Source organism: Cherax quadricarinatus, chromosome 5 (genome assembly GCF_038502225.1).
Source record: "Cherax quadricarinatus isolate ZL_2023a chromosome 5, ASM3850222v1, whole genome shotgun sequence".
NCBI classification, from domain to species: Eukaryota; Metazoa; Arthropoda; class Malacostraca; order Decapoda; family Parastacidae; genus Cherax; species Cherax quadricarinatus.
This window is the reverse complement of record NC_091296.1, coordinates 57,971,141-57,991,127: the sequence shown is the minus strand read 5'-3', so window position 1 is coordinate 57,991,127 and position 19,987 is coordinate 57,971,141. Positions and strand designations below refer to the sequence as shown.

Genomic DNA, 19,987 nt, shown 5'->3' with positions numbered 1-19,987 from the left:
TTTCAACACTTGTTCTCTTAACACACGTTCTTTCAACACCTGTTCTCTTAACACACGTTCTTTCAACACCTGTTCTCTTAACACACGTTCTTTCAGCACCTGTTCTCTTAACACACGTTCTTTCAGCACCTGTTCTCTTAACACACGTTCTTTCAACACCTGTTCTCTTAACACACGTTCTTTCAACACCTGTTCTCTTAACACACGTTCTTTCAACACCTGTTCTTCACGTACATCACTCAGAATCTCTCTTATTTTAATTTGTTGTTGTACTTCATATATGCTAACTCGTTCTGGCTAATCTTCATTTTCTCTCTCAACTAATCACTCCTCTCACTTCCTTTCTCCAGTCATCTGTAAACAGTAACACCTGTTGCGCCTCTCACTTCACGTTCTTTAAATTCAAAACTGTTCTATTCTGCCCCTTCTTGTCTCTCACCTGTCAAAATGTCTTCCAGCAGTGGCCCCTCACCTCTCATCAAGTTATTAATAAATTGACTTTCAATTTGTTGTCCACCTGAATATAATCAATGAGATTCTTTCGTTTCTTAGACTTGATTACTTCCCCTTTCTGACACACACACACACACACACACACACACACACACACACACACACACACACACACACACACACACACACACACACACACACACACATATATATATATATATATATATATATATATATATATATATGTATATATATATATATGTATATATATATATATATATATATATATATATATATATATATATATATATATATATATATATATATATATATATATATATATATATATATATATATATATATATATATATATATATATATATATATATATATATATATATATATTGGTTAATTAGCAAAAACTAGTTTAATGTTAAATCCTTCCTAAAATTTTCACTTATACGTTTCAAGATATATTTTTCCATTTATGTTAATGTAAAAATTAATAATTTTGTACCAAAATAACCTTAGAAAACTTACCTAATAACAAGCGCGATTTAATTTAGTCTCATCCAACTAAATATATTTTAGATAAGTTTACAATAATTTAATAATAAACAAACACAATGAACGATATTTTTTTCGTTAGGTTCAGTATGATTTTTGCGAAATTATTGCATACACAAATTTTCACTTATCTTATTCGGCAAGAAGAGCGTTGCTGCTTAAGCCAAAATCGCAAGTTTTACCTATCCGGCATTAATTACAATGGTTATAAATGACCATAATTTTTAAAGGGGTGGACCGGTAAGCCAGCGGAAGGCCTCGGTCAGGTGACCAAAAGCTCCAAAGGCGGGTCATCATCTGACCAAGACCTGCGTCAGGAAGCACTTGTCCTGTTTCCTGACGAACCTTACCTAACCTAACCTAACCTAACCTATTCGGCATGATATATATATATGTATATATATATATATATATATATATATATATATATATATATATATATATATATATATATATATATATATATATATATATATATATATGATTAAGTATAAGCCATTTAAATGTTCTCTACTATGACTAACGCTAGGCAGCCCATGTGAACTGTGTGTGTGTGCACGCTGTGTGCACCCCGCGTGAACTGTGTGTGTGTGCACGCTGTGTGCACCCCGTGTGAACTGTGTGTGTGCACGCTGTGTGCACCCCGTGTGAACTGTGTGTGTGCACGCTGTGTGCACCCCGCGTGAACTGTGTGTGTGCACGCTGTGTGCACCCCGCGTGAACTGTGTGTGTGCACGCTGTGTGCACCCCGCGTGAACTGTGTGTGTGCACGCTGTGTGCACCCCGCGTGAACTGTGTGTGTGCACGCTGTGTGCACCCCGCGTGAACTGTGTGTGTGTGCACGCTGTGTGCACCCCGCGTGAACTGTGTGTGTGTGCACGCTGTGTGCACCCCGCGTGAACTGTGTGTGTGTGCACGCTGTGTGCACCCCGCGTGAACTGTGTGTGTGCACGCTGTGTGCACCCCGCGTGAACTGTGTGTGTGTGCACGCTGTGTGCACCCCGCGTGAACTGTGTGTGTGCACGCTGTGTGCACCCCGCGTGAACTGTGTGTGTGTGCACGCTGTGTGCACCCCGCGTGAACTGTGTATACACTGTGCACTACGGTACACAAGAAATAATTGAAAGTGCTGTATTACCAGTAATTAAGTCTATCTGAAACGAGGTATGGGGGACCATTCAGCACTTTCTTGAAAAATAATATGATAATTAAACGGTCTTGTTCCAGCAGTAGGTTGTAAATGACATGGTGATACCGACCAATTCTAGCGAAGGACACCTGTGTATAGTTCACGACATTTATATATAGGAGACATTTCGCCAAGAATGGCTCCGCCAACCTTATTGGCGAAGCCAGTCGTCAGGAAAATATTTGTATATAAATGTTCTGTAATTGTACACAAATTTTATTTTCCATAGTTCCAGAATTAATTGTGAGAGAGTCAGGTTATCTATCTTACATATGTTTGTAAATAGACAGACTCCTGAATTTACTGTTGCCTTCAACCTACACATACACAGAGGTGTATGTTTATCAGACTAATGTTTTCTGGACTGGTGGCGAATAGGTGGTATGCGGTCATAAGGACCTGTGTCTTAAGTGTCTTTAAGCCCCATTAATCAACCAATCAATTATTCTGCTAAGTATTTGCGCCTTTCCAGTGACTATATTGACTTATTTCATAGAAGTGAGGCCCTGGGATATTTTTTCTTCCCAAGCACTCCGTGTTGGCTTGACAAAGCTCCTATAGAGCGAAACGTTGCCGCAATAAAATACCACATTAGATGTGCATGTCCTCTCACCTAACACACACACACTTCGCTGTCCACAACACAGAATGTAATCTCCAAGTGGCGGAACTTTCCAACCAACTGCCGACTCTACCTTTCCTTCTGGCTAAGTGAATTCTAATTCAGTCTTCACCTGGTGAATCTAAATTTCTGTGTGACTGGCTCACGCCGAGTGCCTGATCCAGCTGGTTTCAAACTAACTTGCAGTGTTTCCCCTCCACCTCACAGATAACCTTCATGGAAGAGCCGCCCTTCATCAACATGGACCCTCCGCACCCTGTGACGGGCAAGTGTACGGCCAACAAGGGCGTTCCCTGTAGGATAGCCTCGGACGAGATGATGCAAGGGTGAGTACTATAGCTGTTCTACCTTCGGGAGTGAAAACTCGATTTTTAGCTCTAAGCTTGAATCAGACTCTGTTTTAGCTTTGTGTGTTCAAACTGTGACTATGCATATGTGTAATTTTCTCCACGGGATGTCCTCTCAAATTTCCCCTTTTTTTCTTTTTTTTATTTTTTTGTAGCCTGTTCCATTCCTTCACGATCCTCCAGAATAACTTTATCCCTCTCTCTCTCTCTCTCGTCTACAGGATTTCACAATTATTATTATTAAAGATTAGCCGGTATTCTCCCGGCCCGGGCCTTTTCCAAGTGGTGGCCCGGCCTTGGCTCCCTCTTTAGGGAGTGTCTGATACCTAAGTCTCCCATGGGAGGAGGCACAAGTACCTCCTCATCTTTGGGACCAACTGTCCCCAGGCCTAGCCACAAGCTAGGCCTCTCTGGTCTGCCATCCCCGCCCAAAGGGGGCAAATGGGAATGACAGTCTTATGAGCTAAAAGCTCGGGCTCGGGCACCTACCCTACCCTAGAAGGGTTAGGCATGGTATCGATGGGATTTCACAACCAGTTTCTTTGTCCAAGATAAAATTCCGTCTCTCAATAAGCTGTAGTCAGTTTATTTATCCAAAAATCACAAACGGCTGTTTTGCAGAAATCACAATAACTTATCCTGTCCGAATTTTAATTTATCCTGTCCAAATTATAATAGTTATCCTCTCCAAATTATACGTAGTATCCTTTCCAAATTATAATAGTTATCCTCTCCAAATTATAATTTATTCTGTCCAAATTACATAATTTATACTGTCTAAATATCCACATTTTAAGTATTTTATTCCTATCTGGAAGCTCCCACATTACATATTTTTAATATTATAATTAGTTTGGTGCAGTTTTATCCTCCCTAAATATATCCTGACTCTCGCATTTACTGCACCGGTGTTCTTTTAAAACTCAGGCGTTTTTATCTTGTTATTTTCCTCATTCTGCCTAACCTGCTTCGTTATTTCTTACCATTTATTGTTGTTATTCGTTATCCCATCTGCAATAATAACACTTTCAATTTATTTTCCGTTGCTGTGTTTGTTTCCAAGGTCCTCTTCTCCTTAGGTTAGGTAAGAAAAAAGAAAAACCATACTACGGGTGGGGTTTGAACCCGCGGTCAGAGAGTCTCAAAACTCCAGACCGTTTCGTTAGGCACTGGGGTTCAAACCCCACCCGTGGTATGGCTTGTTTGCAATCGTGTCATTACGATTTCGTGAGTCAGTTAGGTTAGGTAAGATTTGTCAGGAAACAGAACAAGTGTTTCCTGACGTGGGTCTTGGTTTTAGGATGACCCGCAGCTGGAGCTTTTGGTCATCTGACCGAGGCCTTCCACTGGCTTACCAGTCCATCACTTTAAAAAATATTACTGGGGCCAAGAGGGCTTATTGTGTGTTCTGAGTATGTACTCATCAGGGTTTGATCAGCCAGGCTGTTACTGCTGGCCACACGCAAACTAACGTACGAAGAACAGCCCGGCTGGTCAGGTACTGACTTTAGGTGCCTGTCCAGTGCCTTCTTGAAAACAGCCAGGGGTTGATTCACAGTTCTGGCGGGGCCAGGAGCTGTGACTCAACCCCTGTGTGTGTGAGGAGAGGGAGGTAAACTGGGTTATACTCACACAACAAGACAAGACACTTCTCTCACAGGGAAACCGCATCTGTTCGTCTCCCTCTGTATCGACCTTAAGACTTGACTCGAGGTGCTTAAATAAACATGACATGACGAGGGTAAACTTAAGTATGTTGATATAATAAGTCTTGTGTGTGTTTTATTATCCTGTCTCTGTTGTACTCGGTTTTATTTTATCATTACTATTGCCTCGTTGACATTTTTTACAATATGATACAAAAACAATTCATCGATAATTAAAATTAAGGAGAAAAGTACAAATGAGATGAATTGTGAAATGAGTGTTAATTTGACAAATTGTAAAAAATATCATATTGTTAATATAATAAATGTGAATTTAGTGGAGAGAAAAAAATAAATGATCATAACTATGACCATAATTTTTAAAAGGGTGGACCTGTAAGCCAGCGGAAGGCCTCGGTCAGATGACCAAAAGCTCCAACGGCGGGTCATCATATGACTAAGACCCGCATTTCCTGATAAAACTGACCTGACCTAATGGAGAGAAGGCTAGGTCACGTAAGGTTTGTCAGGAAAAATGACAAGTGTTTCCTGATGTGGGTCTTAGCCATATGATGACCCACCCGTGGAGCTTTTGTTCATCTGACCGAGCCCTTTCCCTGGCTTAGCGGTCCACCCTCTAAGAATTATGGTCATAATTATAACATTTTATATAAAATGGAGAACAGAGGACTCACAGGTAAGAACCCACATGGGGTGAGAGGGAAACAGGGACAGGACGGAGAATAGGAAGGAAGGGAGAGGAAATGTCGGAGAATAAGGAAAAGAGTCGTTACTAAACCCAACCGCTAAGCAAGGTAAGTAAAATGTGCATCTGTTTTCATTCTCAGCAGTATATCTGTTTGCAAGACTGGACATGCAAGTCGGGTGTTAGCACTGTTTGCAAGACTGGACGTGCAAGTCGGGTGTTAGCACGACGTGCAAGTCGGGTGTTAGCACTGTTTGCAAGACTGGACGTGCAAGTCGGGTGTTAGCACTGTTTGCAAGACTGGACATGCAAGTCGGGTGTTAGCACTGTTTGCAAGACTGGACGTGCAAGTCGGGTGTTAGCACTGTTTGCAAGACTGGACGTGCAAGTCGGGTGTTAGCACTGTTTGCAAGACTGGACGTGCAAGTCGGGTGTTAGCACTGTTTGCAAGACTGGACGTGCAAGTCGGGTGTTAGCACTGTTTGCAAGACTGGACGTGCAAGTCGGGTGTTAGCACTGTTTGCAAGACTGGACGTGCAAGTCGGGTGTTAGCACTGTTTGCAAGACTGGACGTGCAAGTCGGGTGTTAGCACTGTTTGCAAGACTGGACGTGCAAGTCGGGTGTTAGCACTGTTTGCAAGACTGGACGTGCAAGTCGGGTGTTAGCACTGTTTGCAAGACTGGACGTGCAAGTCGGGTGTTAGCAATGTTTGCAAGACTGGACGTGCAAGTCGGGTGTTAGCACTGTTTGCAAGACTGGACGTGCAAGTCGGGTGTTAGCACTGTTTGCAAGACTGGACGTGCAAGTCGGGTGTTAGCACTGAAGACTAGACGTGCAAGTCGGGTGTTAGCACTGTTTGCAAGACTGGACATGCAAGTCGGGTGTTAGCACTGTTTGCAAGACTGGACATGCAAGTCGGGTGTTAGCACTGTTTGCAAGACTGGACGTGCAAGTCGGGTGTTAGCACTGTTTGCAAGACCGGACGTGCAAGTCGGGTGTTAGCACTGTTTGCAAGACTGGACGTGCAAGTCGGGTGTTAGCACTGTTTGCAAGACTGGACGTGCAAGTCGGGTGTTAGCACGAGGGGAAAGTGGCACAAACTACATTCGCAAACAACTCAATCAAAGCGCACTAAGAACGTCGCCCAGTGACAATGGCAGTTAAAGAGTTGGTGGACATAAGGTAGGATGATACTGGAGGGCTGGAGAAATTAGAACTACGCTGGAAGGGAACTTTGGAATACAAGTAAGATATAGAGTTTAGATGTAACGAGGTTGTGGATCAGGGTCATGAAGAGTGACGAAGACATTTACAAGATTGTAAGAAGTCCAGTAGTCATGGTATATTTCGAGTCTGTCAGTTTCTAAAATTATTATTATTATTAAAGATTCGCCGGTATTCTCCCGGCCCGGGCCTTTACCTAGTGGTGGCCCGGCCTTGGCTCCCTCTTTAGGGAGTGTCTGAGACCTAAGTCTCTCATGGGAGGAGGCACAAGTACCTCCTCATCTTTGGGACCAACTGTCCCCAGGCCTAGCCACAAGCTAGGCCTCTCTGGTCTGCCATCCCCGCCCCAAGGGAGCAAATGGGAATGACAGTCTTATGAGCTAAAGGCTCGGGCTCAGGCACCTACCCTACCCTAGAAGGGTTAGGCATGGTGTCGATAAAATTTCTAGAAGAAAACGGGAAATTTTAATAATTGTATTCAGTGTTATCAGTGTTGAGGTATCAAGAATTTATGTTAAATTTTAATAAATATAAGGGTAATCGATTTTTTTTAATTAATTTTAAGCGCTTAACCCATGTGGGTCACTCAGCGCAAGACGCGGTGAAGGTTTGATCCTCCGTCTACTGAGCGCCTGACAGACGCGCTTCCTATTTGTACTCACCTATACTATGGGTAATCGATGTAATCTTTATAATTTATGTGATCATTTTAATCATTGTATTTTATGTAATTAATATGTTTAATATTTAAAACATTAAATAGTGATATTACATACTTAACAAAGGGCTTTTGACATTTACACCCAACTACTATAATTCCTTGTATAACTATGTATCATGTCTGATCGACACCATGCCCAGCCCTTCTAGGGTAGGGTAGGTGCCTGAGCCGGAGCCTTTAGCTCATAAGACTGTCATTCCCATTTACCCCCTTGGGGCGGGGATGGCAGACCAGAGAGGCCTAGCTTGTGGCTAGGCCTGGGGACAGTTGGTCCCAAAGATGAGGAGGTACTTGTGCCTCCTCCCATGGGAGACTTAGGTCTCAGACACTCCCTAAAGAGGGAGCCAAGGCCGGGCCACCACTTGGAAAAGGCCCGGGCCGGGAGAATACCGGCTAATCTTTAATAATAATAATAATATCATGTCTAAATAAACATTACTATTATTATTATTATTATTATTATTATTATTATTATTATTATTATTATTATTATTATTATTATTATTATTATTATTATTATTATTATAAGGGAAACTACGTTAAAATCATTGTTGATGAGCATTAACTATTCTAATGAAGATATGACTATATTGTACTTTCTTTCCCTCAGATTTTTTTTATAAGGATCGCAATATGTTCGAGGTGAAAGTTAATTTTTTTACCTATATTATTAGTAGCAGCTTTTTCTTATTTGACTTGTTGTTCACGATGGAAAATTTGTATTTTGAGTAACTTAATAGACTGGGCTCAGTGGGGGGAAAAAGGAGATATAAACTCCAGAATATTGCCAATACGAGGTGATATAGAGAGAGTTAAAATGACGTTTGTGTTCCGTCTCTACAACAGGTTCTCTTGTTACAGTGTTCATTATTTGACGTAGAGTGGTTCGTTCATTTCTGGCCCCTCCAAAATTTTCTAACTTTTTTATTACTTATCTCTTGACATGGAGTAGTACCTATAGTGGTTGTTGGATTTATTTCATTTTTCCTGGAATATTTCCATTAATAACCTGAGAGCTCATTGTTCTCTCGTCTTCAAGGTTCCAACACTGGTTAATTATAACTTAGGGAAGTTGTGATGAATGGTTTGGAAAACCGACAAGTTGAAGATTGAGACCCTTATGCAACATATGGGAATCTTTATTCAGGAAACGTTTCGCCACACAGTGGCTTCATCAGTCCAATACAAAGAGGAAGGCGTAAGGAGAGGAGGAGTATGAGGTAAAATATAAAAATCTTCCCCCTGGAATACAATGTGACCTTACCCTGGTATGATGTGACCTTAGATGACCCAGAACGATGTCTTTCCTCGTTCAGGGTGAACGTCAGCTGGGCGATGAGGAACTCTAGTTACTTCCGTTGTTGCTCCGGCTTCTGCATCGACCTGCTCGTGAAGTTCTCGCAAGACTTGGGATTCTCCTACGACTTCTTCCGTGTCGAGGACGGCATCTGGGGCGCTATTGTAGTAAGTGCTACCTCCTTCACCCTCCTTCTTTGTGAGGTCTGCCTTCCTCACCCCTCCTTCTTGGTAAGTGCTGCCTCCTTCACCCTCCTTCTTGGTAAGTACTGATTCCTTCACCCTCCTTCTTCGTAAGTACTGATTCCTTCACCCTCCTTGGTAAATGCTGCCTCCTTCACCCTCTTTCTTGGTAAATGCTGCCTCCTTCACCCTCCTTGGTAAGTGCTGCCTCCTTCACCCTCCTTCTTGGTAAGTGCTGCCTCCTTCACCCTCTTTCTTGGTAAGTGTTGCCTCCTTCACCCTCCTTCTTGGTAAGTGCTGCCTCCTTCACCCTCCTTCTTGGTAAGTGCTGCCTCCTTCACCCTCCTTGGTAAGTGCGGCCTCCTTCACCCTCCTTCTTGGTAAGTGCTGCCTCCTTCACCCTCCTTCTTGGTAAGTGCTGCCTCCTTCACCCTCCTTCTTGGTAAGTGCTGCCTCCTTCACCCTCCTTCTTGGTAAGTGCTGCCTCCTTCACCCTCCTTCTTGGTAAGTGCTGCCTCCTTCACCCTCCTTCTTGGTAAGTGCTGCCTCCTTCACCCTCCTTCTTGGTAAGTGCTGCCTCCTTCACCCTCTTTCTTGGTAAGTGCTGCCTCCTTCACCCTCCTTTTTGGTAAGTGCTGCCTCCTTCACCCTCCTTCTTGGTAAGTGCTGCCTCCTTCACCCTCCTTCTTGGTAAGTGCTGCCTCCTTCACCCTCCTTCTTGGTAAGTGCTGCCTCCTTCACCCTCCTTCTTGGTAAGTGCTGCCTCCTTCACCCTCCTTCTTGGTAAGTGCTGCCTCCTTCACCCTCCTCCTTGGTAAGTGCTGCCTCCTTCACCCTCCTTCTTGGTAAGTGCTGCCTCCTTCACCCTCCTTCTTGGTAAGTGCTGCCTCCTTCACCCTCCTTCTTGGTAAGTGCTGCCTCTTTCACCCTCTTTCTTGGTAAATACTGCCCCCTTCACCTTCCTTTGTAAGTACTTATTACTTCACCCTCCTCGGTAAGTACTGACACTTTCCCTCCTTACTTTAGCGATCATAGCCTCCCTCTCCCTCCTTATAGCTTCAGTATATATGTGATTATTAAACAGTGCCGCCGTGCATGGTGTATGTTGTACATTCCCAGATTTGCAAATACGTGAACATTTTATGGTTTACCACTGATGCTGCCTGACGCTTAAGTGCCAATGTATGTCACTCAAGTGTCAACAAATGTACTGTATATGCCATCTTTATATCAACAATGTATCTCTTAAACCTTTTGTACCATATTATGTAATAAAATATACCTATTGGCAAAAAAGAATGAAAAGATGGGATGGTAGGGGAAGTGGAATATTCAAACGGCTTCAGGAAGAAATCTAAATATTCTTCCTTGAATCCTTTTTATCCACTTCTCCGAGGCTGTGGGTCCCACAATTTACACCAGAGGTGGACCCCAGGGGGTAAAGGAGGTTTTGTGTGCGAGGGGCTTGGACTTCCAGCAGGCATGCGTGAGCGTGTTTGATAGGAGTGAATGGAGACAAATTGTTTTTAATACTTGACGTGCTGTTGGAGTGTGAGCAAAGTAACATTTATGAAGGGGTTCAGGGAAACCGGCAGGCCGGACTTGAGTCCTGGAGATGGGAAGTACAGTGCCTGCACTCTGAAGGAGGGGTGTTAATGTTGCAGTTTAAAAACTGTAGTGTAAAGCACCCTTCTGGCAAGACAGTGATGGAGTGAATGATGGTGAAAGTTTTTCTTTTTCGGGCCACCCTGCCTTGGTGGGAATAGGCCAGTGGTGTTAATAATAATAATAATAATAATAATAATAATATATATATATATATATATATATATATATATATATATATATATATATATATATATATATATATTAGTGAAAATTGTGGGGGAACTACATAGATAAAAAGGCTTCGGGGAAAAATATTAGATTTCTCCCTGAAGCCATTTGCATATTCTATTTCCCTTACCTATTCTTTTGTGCTTTCACAAATAGGTATATTACTGTATTTTAGGACTGTAGTTACGTGGTGTGAGTATTCATCAATGCTGAAATTTACTAACGTATTCATTATTATTATTATTATTATTATTATTATTATTATTATTATTATTATTATTATTATTATTATTATTATTATTATTATTATTTTATTATTATTATTATTATTATTATTATTATTATTATTATTATTATTATTTTATTATTATTATTATTATTATTATTATTATTATTATTATTATTATTATTATTATTATTATTATTATTATTATTATTATTATTATTATTATTATTATTATTATTATTATTATTATTATTATTATTATTATTATTATTATTATTATTATTATTATTATTATTATTATTATTATTATTATTATTATTATTATTATTATTATTATTATTATTATTATTATTATTATTATTATTATTATTATTATTATTATTATTATTATTATTTTATTATTATTATTTTTATTATTATTATTATTATTATTATTATTATTATTATTATTATTATTATTATTATTATTATTATTATTATTATTATTATTATTATTATTATTATTATTATTATTATTATTATTATTATTATTATTATTATTATTATTATTATTATTATTATTATTATTTTATTATTATTATTATTATTATTATTATTATTATTATTATTATTATTATTATTATTATTATTATTATTATTGTTATTATTATTATTATTATTATTATTATTTTATTATTATTATTTTTATTATTATTATTATTATTATTATTATTATTATTATTATTATTATTTTATTTTTATTATTATTATTATTATTATTATTATTATTATTATTATTATTATTATTATTATTATTATTTTATTATTATTATTATTATTATTTTATTATTATTTTATTATTATTATTTTTATTATTATTATTATTATTATTATTATTATTATTATTATTATTATTATTATTATTATTATTATTATTATTATTATCATTATTATTATTATTATTATTTTATTATTATTATTTTTATTATTATTATTATTATTATTTTTATTATTATTGTTATTATTATTATTATTATTATTATTATTATTTTATTATTATTATTATTATTATTATTATTTTTATTATTATTATTATTATTATTAAAGAGTAAACACACTTGAGTCATACAAAGCCTGGGGAATGGGATGTAATCACATTGGATCCAGGAAAGGGAAGGGTAGCTTGAGTTTAATACATCAAGAACCCTTCACCATCATCTGCCCCTTCCCTTCACCAAGGGGCCCCTTCCTCCCTTCACCTTCAGGGAAAACTCAAGATTCTCCCCAGAGCTGCTGGAATATTTTCTTCTCCTACCAACCCTTATATTCTGTGTGAACTTGACTTATCAACAAAATATATTAATCAGCGTGTAGTGGGAAGGAGAACAATAAGAATGTCCCTCTCCCCTTCACCATCAAGGGCCTCCTCTCCCCTTCACCATCAAGGGCCTCCTCTCCCCTTCACCATCAAGGGCCCCCTCTCCCCTTCACCATCAAGGGCCCCCTCTCCCCTTCACCATCAAGGGCCCCCTCTCCCCTTCACCATCAAGGGCCCCCTCTCCCCTTCACCATCAAGGGCCCCCTCTCCCCTTCACCATCAAGGGCCCCCTCTCCCCTTCACCATCAAGGGCCCCCTCTCCCCTTCACCATCAAGGGCCCCCTCTCCCCTTCACCATCAAGGGCCCCCTCTCCCCTTCACCATCAAGGGCCCCCTCTCCCCTTCACCATCAAGGGCCCCCTCTCCCCTTCACCATCAAGGGCCCCTCTCCCCTTCACCATCAAGGGCCCCCTCTCCCCTTCACCATCAAGGGCCTCCTCTCCCCTTCACCATCAAGGGCCCCCTCTCCTCTTCACCATCAAGGGCCCCCTCTCCCCTTCACCATCAAGGGCCCACTCTCCCCTTCACCATCAAGGGCCCACTCTCCCCTTCACCATCAAGGGCCCCCTCTCCCCTTCACCATCAAGGGCCCTCTCTACCCTTCACCATCAAGGGTCCCCTCTCCCCTTCACCATCAAGGGCCCCCTCTCCCCTTCACCATCAAGGGCCCCCTCTCCCCTTCACCATCAAGGGCCCCCTCTCCCCTTCACCATCAAGAGCCCCCTCTCCCCTTCACCATCAAGGGCCCCCTCTCCCCTTCACCATCAAGGGCCCCCTCTCCCCTTTACCATCAAGGGCCCCCTCTCCCCTTCACCATCAAGGGCCCCCTCTCCCCTTCACCATCAAGGGCTCCCTCTCCCCTTCACCATCAAGGGCCCCCTCTCCCATTCACCATCAAGGGCCCCCTCTCTCCTTCACCATCAAGGGCCCCCTCTCCCCTTCACCATCAAGGGCCCCTCTCCCCTTCACCATCAAGGGCCCCCTCTCCCCTTCACCATCAAAGGCCCCCCTCTCCCCTTCACCATCAAGGGCCCACTCTCCCCTTCGCCATCAAGGGCCCCCTCTCCCCTTCATCAATGGCCCCCTCTCCCCTTCACCATCAAGGGCCCACTCTCCCCTTCACCATCAAGGGCCCCCTCTCCCCTTCACCATCAAGGGCCCCCTCTCCCCTTCACCATCAAGGGCCCTCTTTACCCTTCACCATCAAGGGTTCCCTCTCCCCTTCACCATCAAGGGCCCCCTCTCCCCTTGACCATCACGGGCCCCCTCTCCCCTTCACCATCAAGGGCCCCCTCTCCCCTTCACCATCAAGAGCCCCCTCTCCCCTTCACCATCAAGGGCCCCCTCTCCCCTTCACCATCAAGGGCCCCCTCTCCCCTTGACCATCAAGTGCCCCCTCTCCCCTTCACCATCAAGGGCCTTCTCTCCCCTTCACCATCAAGGGCTCCCTCTCCCCTTCACCATCAAGGGCCCCCTCTCCCATTCACCATCAAGGGCCCCCTCTCCCATTCACCATCAAGGGCCCCCTCTCCCCTTCACCATCAAGGGCCCCCTCTCCCCTTCACCATCAAGGGCCTCCTCTCCCCTTCACCATCAAGGGCCTCCTCTCCCCTTCACCATCAAGGGCCCCCTCTCCCCTTCACCATCAAGGGCAAGGGCCCCTCTCCCCTTCACCATCAAGGGCCTCCTCTCCCCTTCACCATCAAGGGCCCCCTCTCCCCTTCACCATCAAGGGCCTCCTCTCCCCTTCACCATCAAGGGCTCCCTCTCCCTTTCACCATCAAGGGCCCCCTCTCCTCTTCACCATCAAGGGCCCCCTCTCCCCTTCACCATCAAGGGCCCACTCTCCCCTTCACCATCAAGGGCCCCCTCTCTTCACCCACGGGCCCCCTTCACCATCAAGGGCCCCCTCTCCCCTTCACCATCAAGGGCCCCCTCTCCCCTTCACCATCAAAGGCCCCCTCTCCCCTTCACCATCAAGGGCTCCCTCTCCTCTTCACCATCAAGGGCCCCCTCTCCCATTCACCATCAAGGGCCCCCTCTCCCCTTCACCATCAAGGGCCCACTCTCCCCTTCACCATCAAGGGCCCACTCTCCCCTTCACCATCAAGGGCCCCCTCTCCCATTCACCATCAAGGGCTTCCTCTCCCCTTCACCATCAAGGGCCTCCTCTCCCCTTCACCATCAAGGGCCTCCTCTCCCCTTCACCATCAAGGGCCCCCTCTCCCCTTCACCATCAAGGGGCCCCTCTCCCCTTCACCATCAAGGGCCTCCTCTCCCCTTCACCATCAAGGGCCTCCTCTCCCCTTCACCATCAAGGGCCTCCTCTCCCCTTCACCATCAAGGGCTCCCTCTTCCTTTCACCATCAAGGGCCCCTCTCCTCTTCATCATCAAGGGCCCCCTCTCCCCTTCACCATCAAGGGCCCACTCTCCCCTTCACCATCAAGGGCCCACTCTCCCCTTCACCATCAAGGGCCCACTCTCCCCTTCCCCATCAAGGACCCTTTCTCCCCTTCACAATCAAGGGGCCCCTCTCCCCTTCACCATCATGGGCCCACTCTCCCCTTCACCATCAAGGGCCCACTCTCCCCTTCCCCATCAAGGACCCCCTCTCCCCTTCACAATCAAGGGGTCCCTCTCCCCTTCACCATCATGGGCCCCCTTTCCCCTTCACCATCATGGGCTCCCTCTCCCCTTCACCATCAAGGGCCTTTCCCCGTCCCCTTGATAGGTGGGCGAATGTTGCAAGTTGGTAAAGACTCAGGTGTGTTCAGTAAGGGTCATTGTGTAACGTGTAATTAGTGCCTATCAACAAGCCAGATGTCAGAGTTGATGGTACAATATGGCTAACACTCATTAAGGCAGACAAACACCGTAGTTCATACACAACGAAGGTTGTTGATCATCCAGTGACAGCTGTAGCCTCGCATTTGTTGACTTTTTCAGCTCCAGCCGCTGTAGAAGTTCGGAGTATTTATTCTTTGTGATTAAAGCATATTGTTTTGAAAATAACACAACTGGCATGGGGAAAGAATGTATCTTGGGAAATAATGTGTAGTTAGGAAAGAAAGTACTGAGACATGATAGGGAGGTAGTATAGCACAGGCAGTGGGACCAGACAAGATATCATGTTGGGTATTGGGCGTAAAAGTTTGAAGTCATTAGTTACTTGCCCATTTCATTTATCTTATATTTTGTGTGGTAGAAAAAGATTAAGAAACTTTAATGATAAACGCATGCATTTTGGTGCACAGTAACATTTATATCTTAGTTTAAAGCTTAGGTCTGCTGATGGTATATCACCACCCCCAGGATGCCACCCACATAATCTAATGGTTATAATCGTAGCCATAATTTTTAAAAGAGGTGAACGGGTAAGCCAGTGGAAGGCCTCGGTCAGATGACCAAAACCTCCAGCTGAGGGTCATCATAGAACTAAGACCCACGCCAGGAAACACTTGTCCTGTTTCCTGACAAAGATTTACCCAACTTAACCTGCCACTCACAAGAGCTGACTAACACCCAGGTACTTACTATTAGAGGAAGAGGTGCAGCAGGTGCCAGGAGACGCCCATGCGTCTCACCCCCGCCTGGAAACGACAGCTTAAAGACTAAAATACCTGAGCACACATCTGTTTGCTACATAATTCCTCAGCTATAAACACCACTGTGTCATTTTCTAGATTTAGAGAACACTCGAATGCAGAAACATAACCTCACTTTAGTATTCCATTTTATCATGAATTATCTCTAAGAATTTTAGATTTTGAACTAAAAACACGAATTCCCACACGTCTTTAATTTATTTTACGAAGTAAGTGGCCTTCCATCTGTCCCAAGTACCGGTCTCCCCACCAGGTTACAAGGATTATGGGATATGGTAAGGAGGGGAAAGGAAGATTAAGGAAGGAGAGAAAGTTAGTGAACAAGATGTTGGGTAAACAGGAGGAGAAAATTTTGTCATAAGTAACGTTTTTCCCCCTGCTTGTTACATCATTAGATTTAGAAAGGAAAGACTACAGGAGGCTCTTTAAAGCTCCACGTAACTTGTTTACAACCAGTCAGGGATCTGGAGAGTTTATCTGGAGAGAGTTCCGGGGGTCAACGCCCCCGCGGCCCGGTCTGTGACCAGGCCTCCTTAGGTCAGTGTCCCAGGATGCGACCCACACCAGTCGACTAACACCCAGGTACCCATTTTACTGATGGGGAACATAGACAACAGGTGGAAAGAAACACGTCCAATGTTTCTACTCTGGCTGGGAATCGAACCCAGGCCCTCACCGTGTGAAGCGAGAGCGTTAACCACCAGGCCACCAGAGCCTCCTGATACTTTAATAACTAAAATAACTATTAAAGAAAATCCTTTGCAAGAGATGACTATACCTCTCTGAGTATCAAGCCGCCTTCCTCTCTCTCCTTGTGGCAGAATTTCTTGTTCCTCGCATCAGGTACACGAGCTCTTTGTCTGTTTATTATCATCGTAAAGTGTCAACACTTAGCACTATATCTGTGTCTTTAATTTGTATCTTAATGTTATAATATTGACCAGGAGACAGAACAAGGGTCTCCTGTGACAGGTCTTAGACATGTACATGACTCGTTTAAGTGAAAGTACTTGTATTCTTTGGTTAGGTAAGATTCGTCAGGAAACAGGACAAGTGTTTTTCCTGACTCTGGTCTTAATCGTATGATGACCCACAGCTGGAGCTTTTGGTCATCTGACCGAGGCCTTCCACTGGCTTACCAGTCCACCACTTTAAAAAATATGATAATTATAATCATTTCTTTTTATATTTAATCAAAATTACATCATTTTATAAATCCAACTTTGATCTTTTTATATTAGTAATTACTCTTCTGATGATGGCAATCAATGGTTGCCGAAACGCTGACTAATAATAATAATATATATATATATATATATATATATATATATATATATGTATATATATATATATATATATATATATATATATATATATATATCTATCATATATATATATATATATATATCATATATATATATATAATATATATATATATATATTTATATATATATATATACATGTTTATATATATATATATATACATGTTTATAGAGGGGCCACAGATATATCAGATCACTTTCTAGTTGTAGCTACACTGAGAGTAAAAGGTAGATGGGATACAAGGAGAATAGAAGCATCAGGGAAGAGAGAGGTGAAGGTTTATAAACTAAAAGAGGAGGCAGTTAGGGTAAGATATAAACAGCTATTGGAGGATAGATGGGCTAATGAGAGCATAGGCAATGGAGTCGAAGAGGTATGGGGTAGGTTTAAAAATGTAGTGTTGGAGTGTTCAGCAGAAGTTTGTGGTTACAGGAAAGTGGGTGTGGGAGGGAAGAGGAGCGATTGGTGGAATGATGATGTAAAGAGAGTAGTAAGGGAGAAAAAGTTAGCATATGAGAAGTTTTTACAAAGTAGAAGTGATGCAAGGAGGGAAGAGTATATGGAGAAAAAGAGAGAGGTTAAGAGAGTGGTGAAGCAATGTAAAAAGAGAGCAAATGAGAGAGTGGGTGAGATGTTATCAACAAATTTTGTTGAAAATAAGAAAAAGTTTTGGAGTGAGATTAACAAGTTAAGAAAGCCTAGAGAACAAATGGATTTGTCAGTTAAAAATAGGAGAGGAGAGTTATTAAATGGAGAGTTAGAGGTATTGGGAAGATGGAGGGAATATTTTGAGGAATTGTTAAATGTTGATGAAGATAGGGAAGCTGTGATTTCGTGTATAGGGCAAGGAGGAATAACATCTTGTAGGAGTGAGGAAGAGCCAGTTGTGAGTGTGGGGGAAGTTCGTGAGGCAGTAGGTAAAATGAAAGGGGGTAAGGCAGCCGGGATTGATGGGATAAAGATAGAAATGTTAAAAGCAGGTGGGGATATAGTTTTGGAGTGGTTGGTGCAATTATTTAATAAATGTATGGAAGAGGGTAAGGTACCTAGGGATTGGCAGAGAGCATGCATAGTTCCTTTGTATAAAGGCAAAGGGGATAAAAGAGAGTGCAAAAATTATAGGGGGATAAGTCTGCTGAGTATACCTGGTAAAGTGTATGGTAGAGTTATTATTGAAAGAATTAAGAGTAAGACGGAGAATAGGATAGCAGATGAACAAGGAGGCTTTAGGAAAGGTAGGGGGTGTGTGGACCAGGTGTTTACAGTGAAACATATAAGCGAACAGTATTTAGATAAGGCTAAAGAGGTCTTTGTGGCATTTATGGATTTGGAAAAGGCGTATGACAGGGTGGATAGGGGGGCAATGTGGCAGATGTTGCAGGTGTATGGTGTAGGAGGTAGGTTACTGAAAGCAGTGAAGAGTTTTTACGAGGATAGTGAGGCTCAAGTTAGAGTATGTAGGAAAGAGGGAAATTATTTCCCAGTAAAAGTAGGCCTTAGACAAGGATGTGTGATGTCACCGTGGTTGTTTAATATATTTATAGATGGGGTTGTAAGAGAAGTATATGCGAGGGTCTTGACAAGAGGCGTGGAGTTAAAAGATAAAGAATCACACACAAAGTGGGAGTTGTCACAGCTGCTCTTTGCTGATGACACTGTGCTCTTGGGAGATTCTGAAGAGAAGTTGCAGAGATTGGTGGATGAATTTGGTAGGGTGTGCAAAAGAAGAAAATTAAAGGTGAATACAGGAAAGAGTAAGGTTATGAGGATAACAAAAAGATTAGGTGATGAAAGATTGAATATCAGATTGGAGGGAGAGAGTATGGAGGAGGTGAATGTATTCAGATATTTGGGAGTGGACGTGTCAGCGGATGGGTCTATGAAAGATGAGGTGAATCATAGAATTGATGAGGGAAAAAGAGTGAGTGGTGCACTTAGGAGTCTGTGGAGACAAAGAAGTTTGTCCTTGGAGGCAAAGAGGGGAATGTATGAGAGTATAGTTTTACCAACGCTCTTATATGGGTGTGAAGCATGGGTGATGAATGTTGCAGCGAGGAGAAGGCTTGAGGCAGTGGAGATGTCATGTCTGAGGGCAATGTGTGGTGTGAATATAATGCAGAGAATTCGTAGTTTGGAAGTTAGGAGGAGGTGCGGGATTTCCAAAACTGTTGTCCAGAGGGCTGAGGAAGGGTTGTTGAGGTGGTTCGGACATGTAGAGAGAATGGAGCGAAACAGAATGACTTCAAGAGTGTATCAGTCTGTAGTGGAAGGAAGGCGGGGTAGGGGTCGGCCTAGGAAAGGTTGGAGAGAGGGGGTAAAGGAGGTTTTGTGTGCGAGGGGCTTGGACTTCCAGCAGGTATGTATGAGCGTGTTTGATAGGAATGAATGGAGACAAATGGTTTTTAATACTTGACGTGCTGTTGGAGTGTGAGCAAAGTAACATTTATGAAGGGGTTCAGGGAAACCGGCAGGCCGGACTTGAGTCCTGGAGATGGGAAGTACAGTGCCTGCACTCTGAAGGAGGGGTGTTAATGTTGCAGTTTAAAAACTGTAGTGTAAAGCACCCTTCTGGCAAGACAGTGATGGAGTGAATGATGGTGAAAGTTTTTCTTTTTCGGGCCACCCTGCCTTGGTGGCCACCCTACCTTGGTGGCCACCCTGCCTTGGTGGGAATCGGCCAGTGT

The 19,987-nt window shown here is 42.6% G+C and overlaps 1 protein-coding gene across 1 annotated transcript in view; it reads left to right on the top strand.

Moving 5' to 3' along the window:
- Nmdar2 (NMDA receptor 2) overlaps positions 1–19,987 on the top strand; it is a 408,938-nt gene that overhangs the window by 311,222 nt on the left and 77,729 nt on the right. Inside the window, exons 10-11 of the mRNA XM_070102705.1 lie at positions 3,039–3,157; positions 8,793–8,940. Of these exons, the coding sequence (XP_069958806.1) occupies positions 3,039–3,157; positions 8,793–8,940 (267 nt within the window). The remainder of the gene's footprint in view (positions 1–3,038; positions 3,158–8,792; positions 8,941–19,987) is intronic.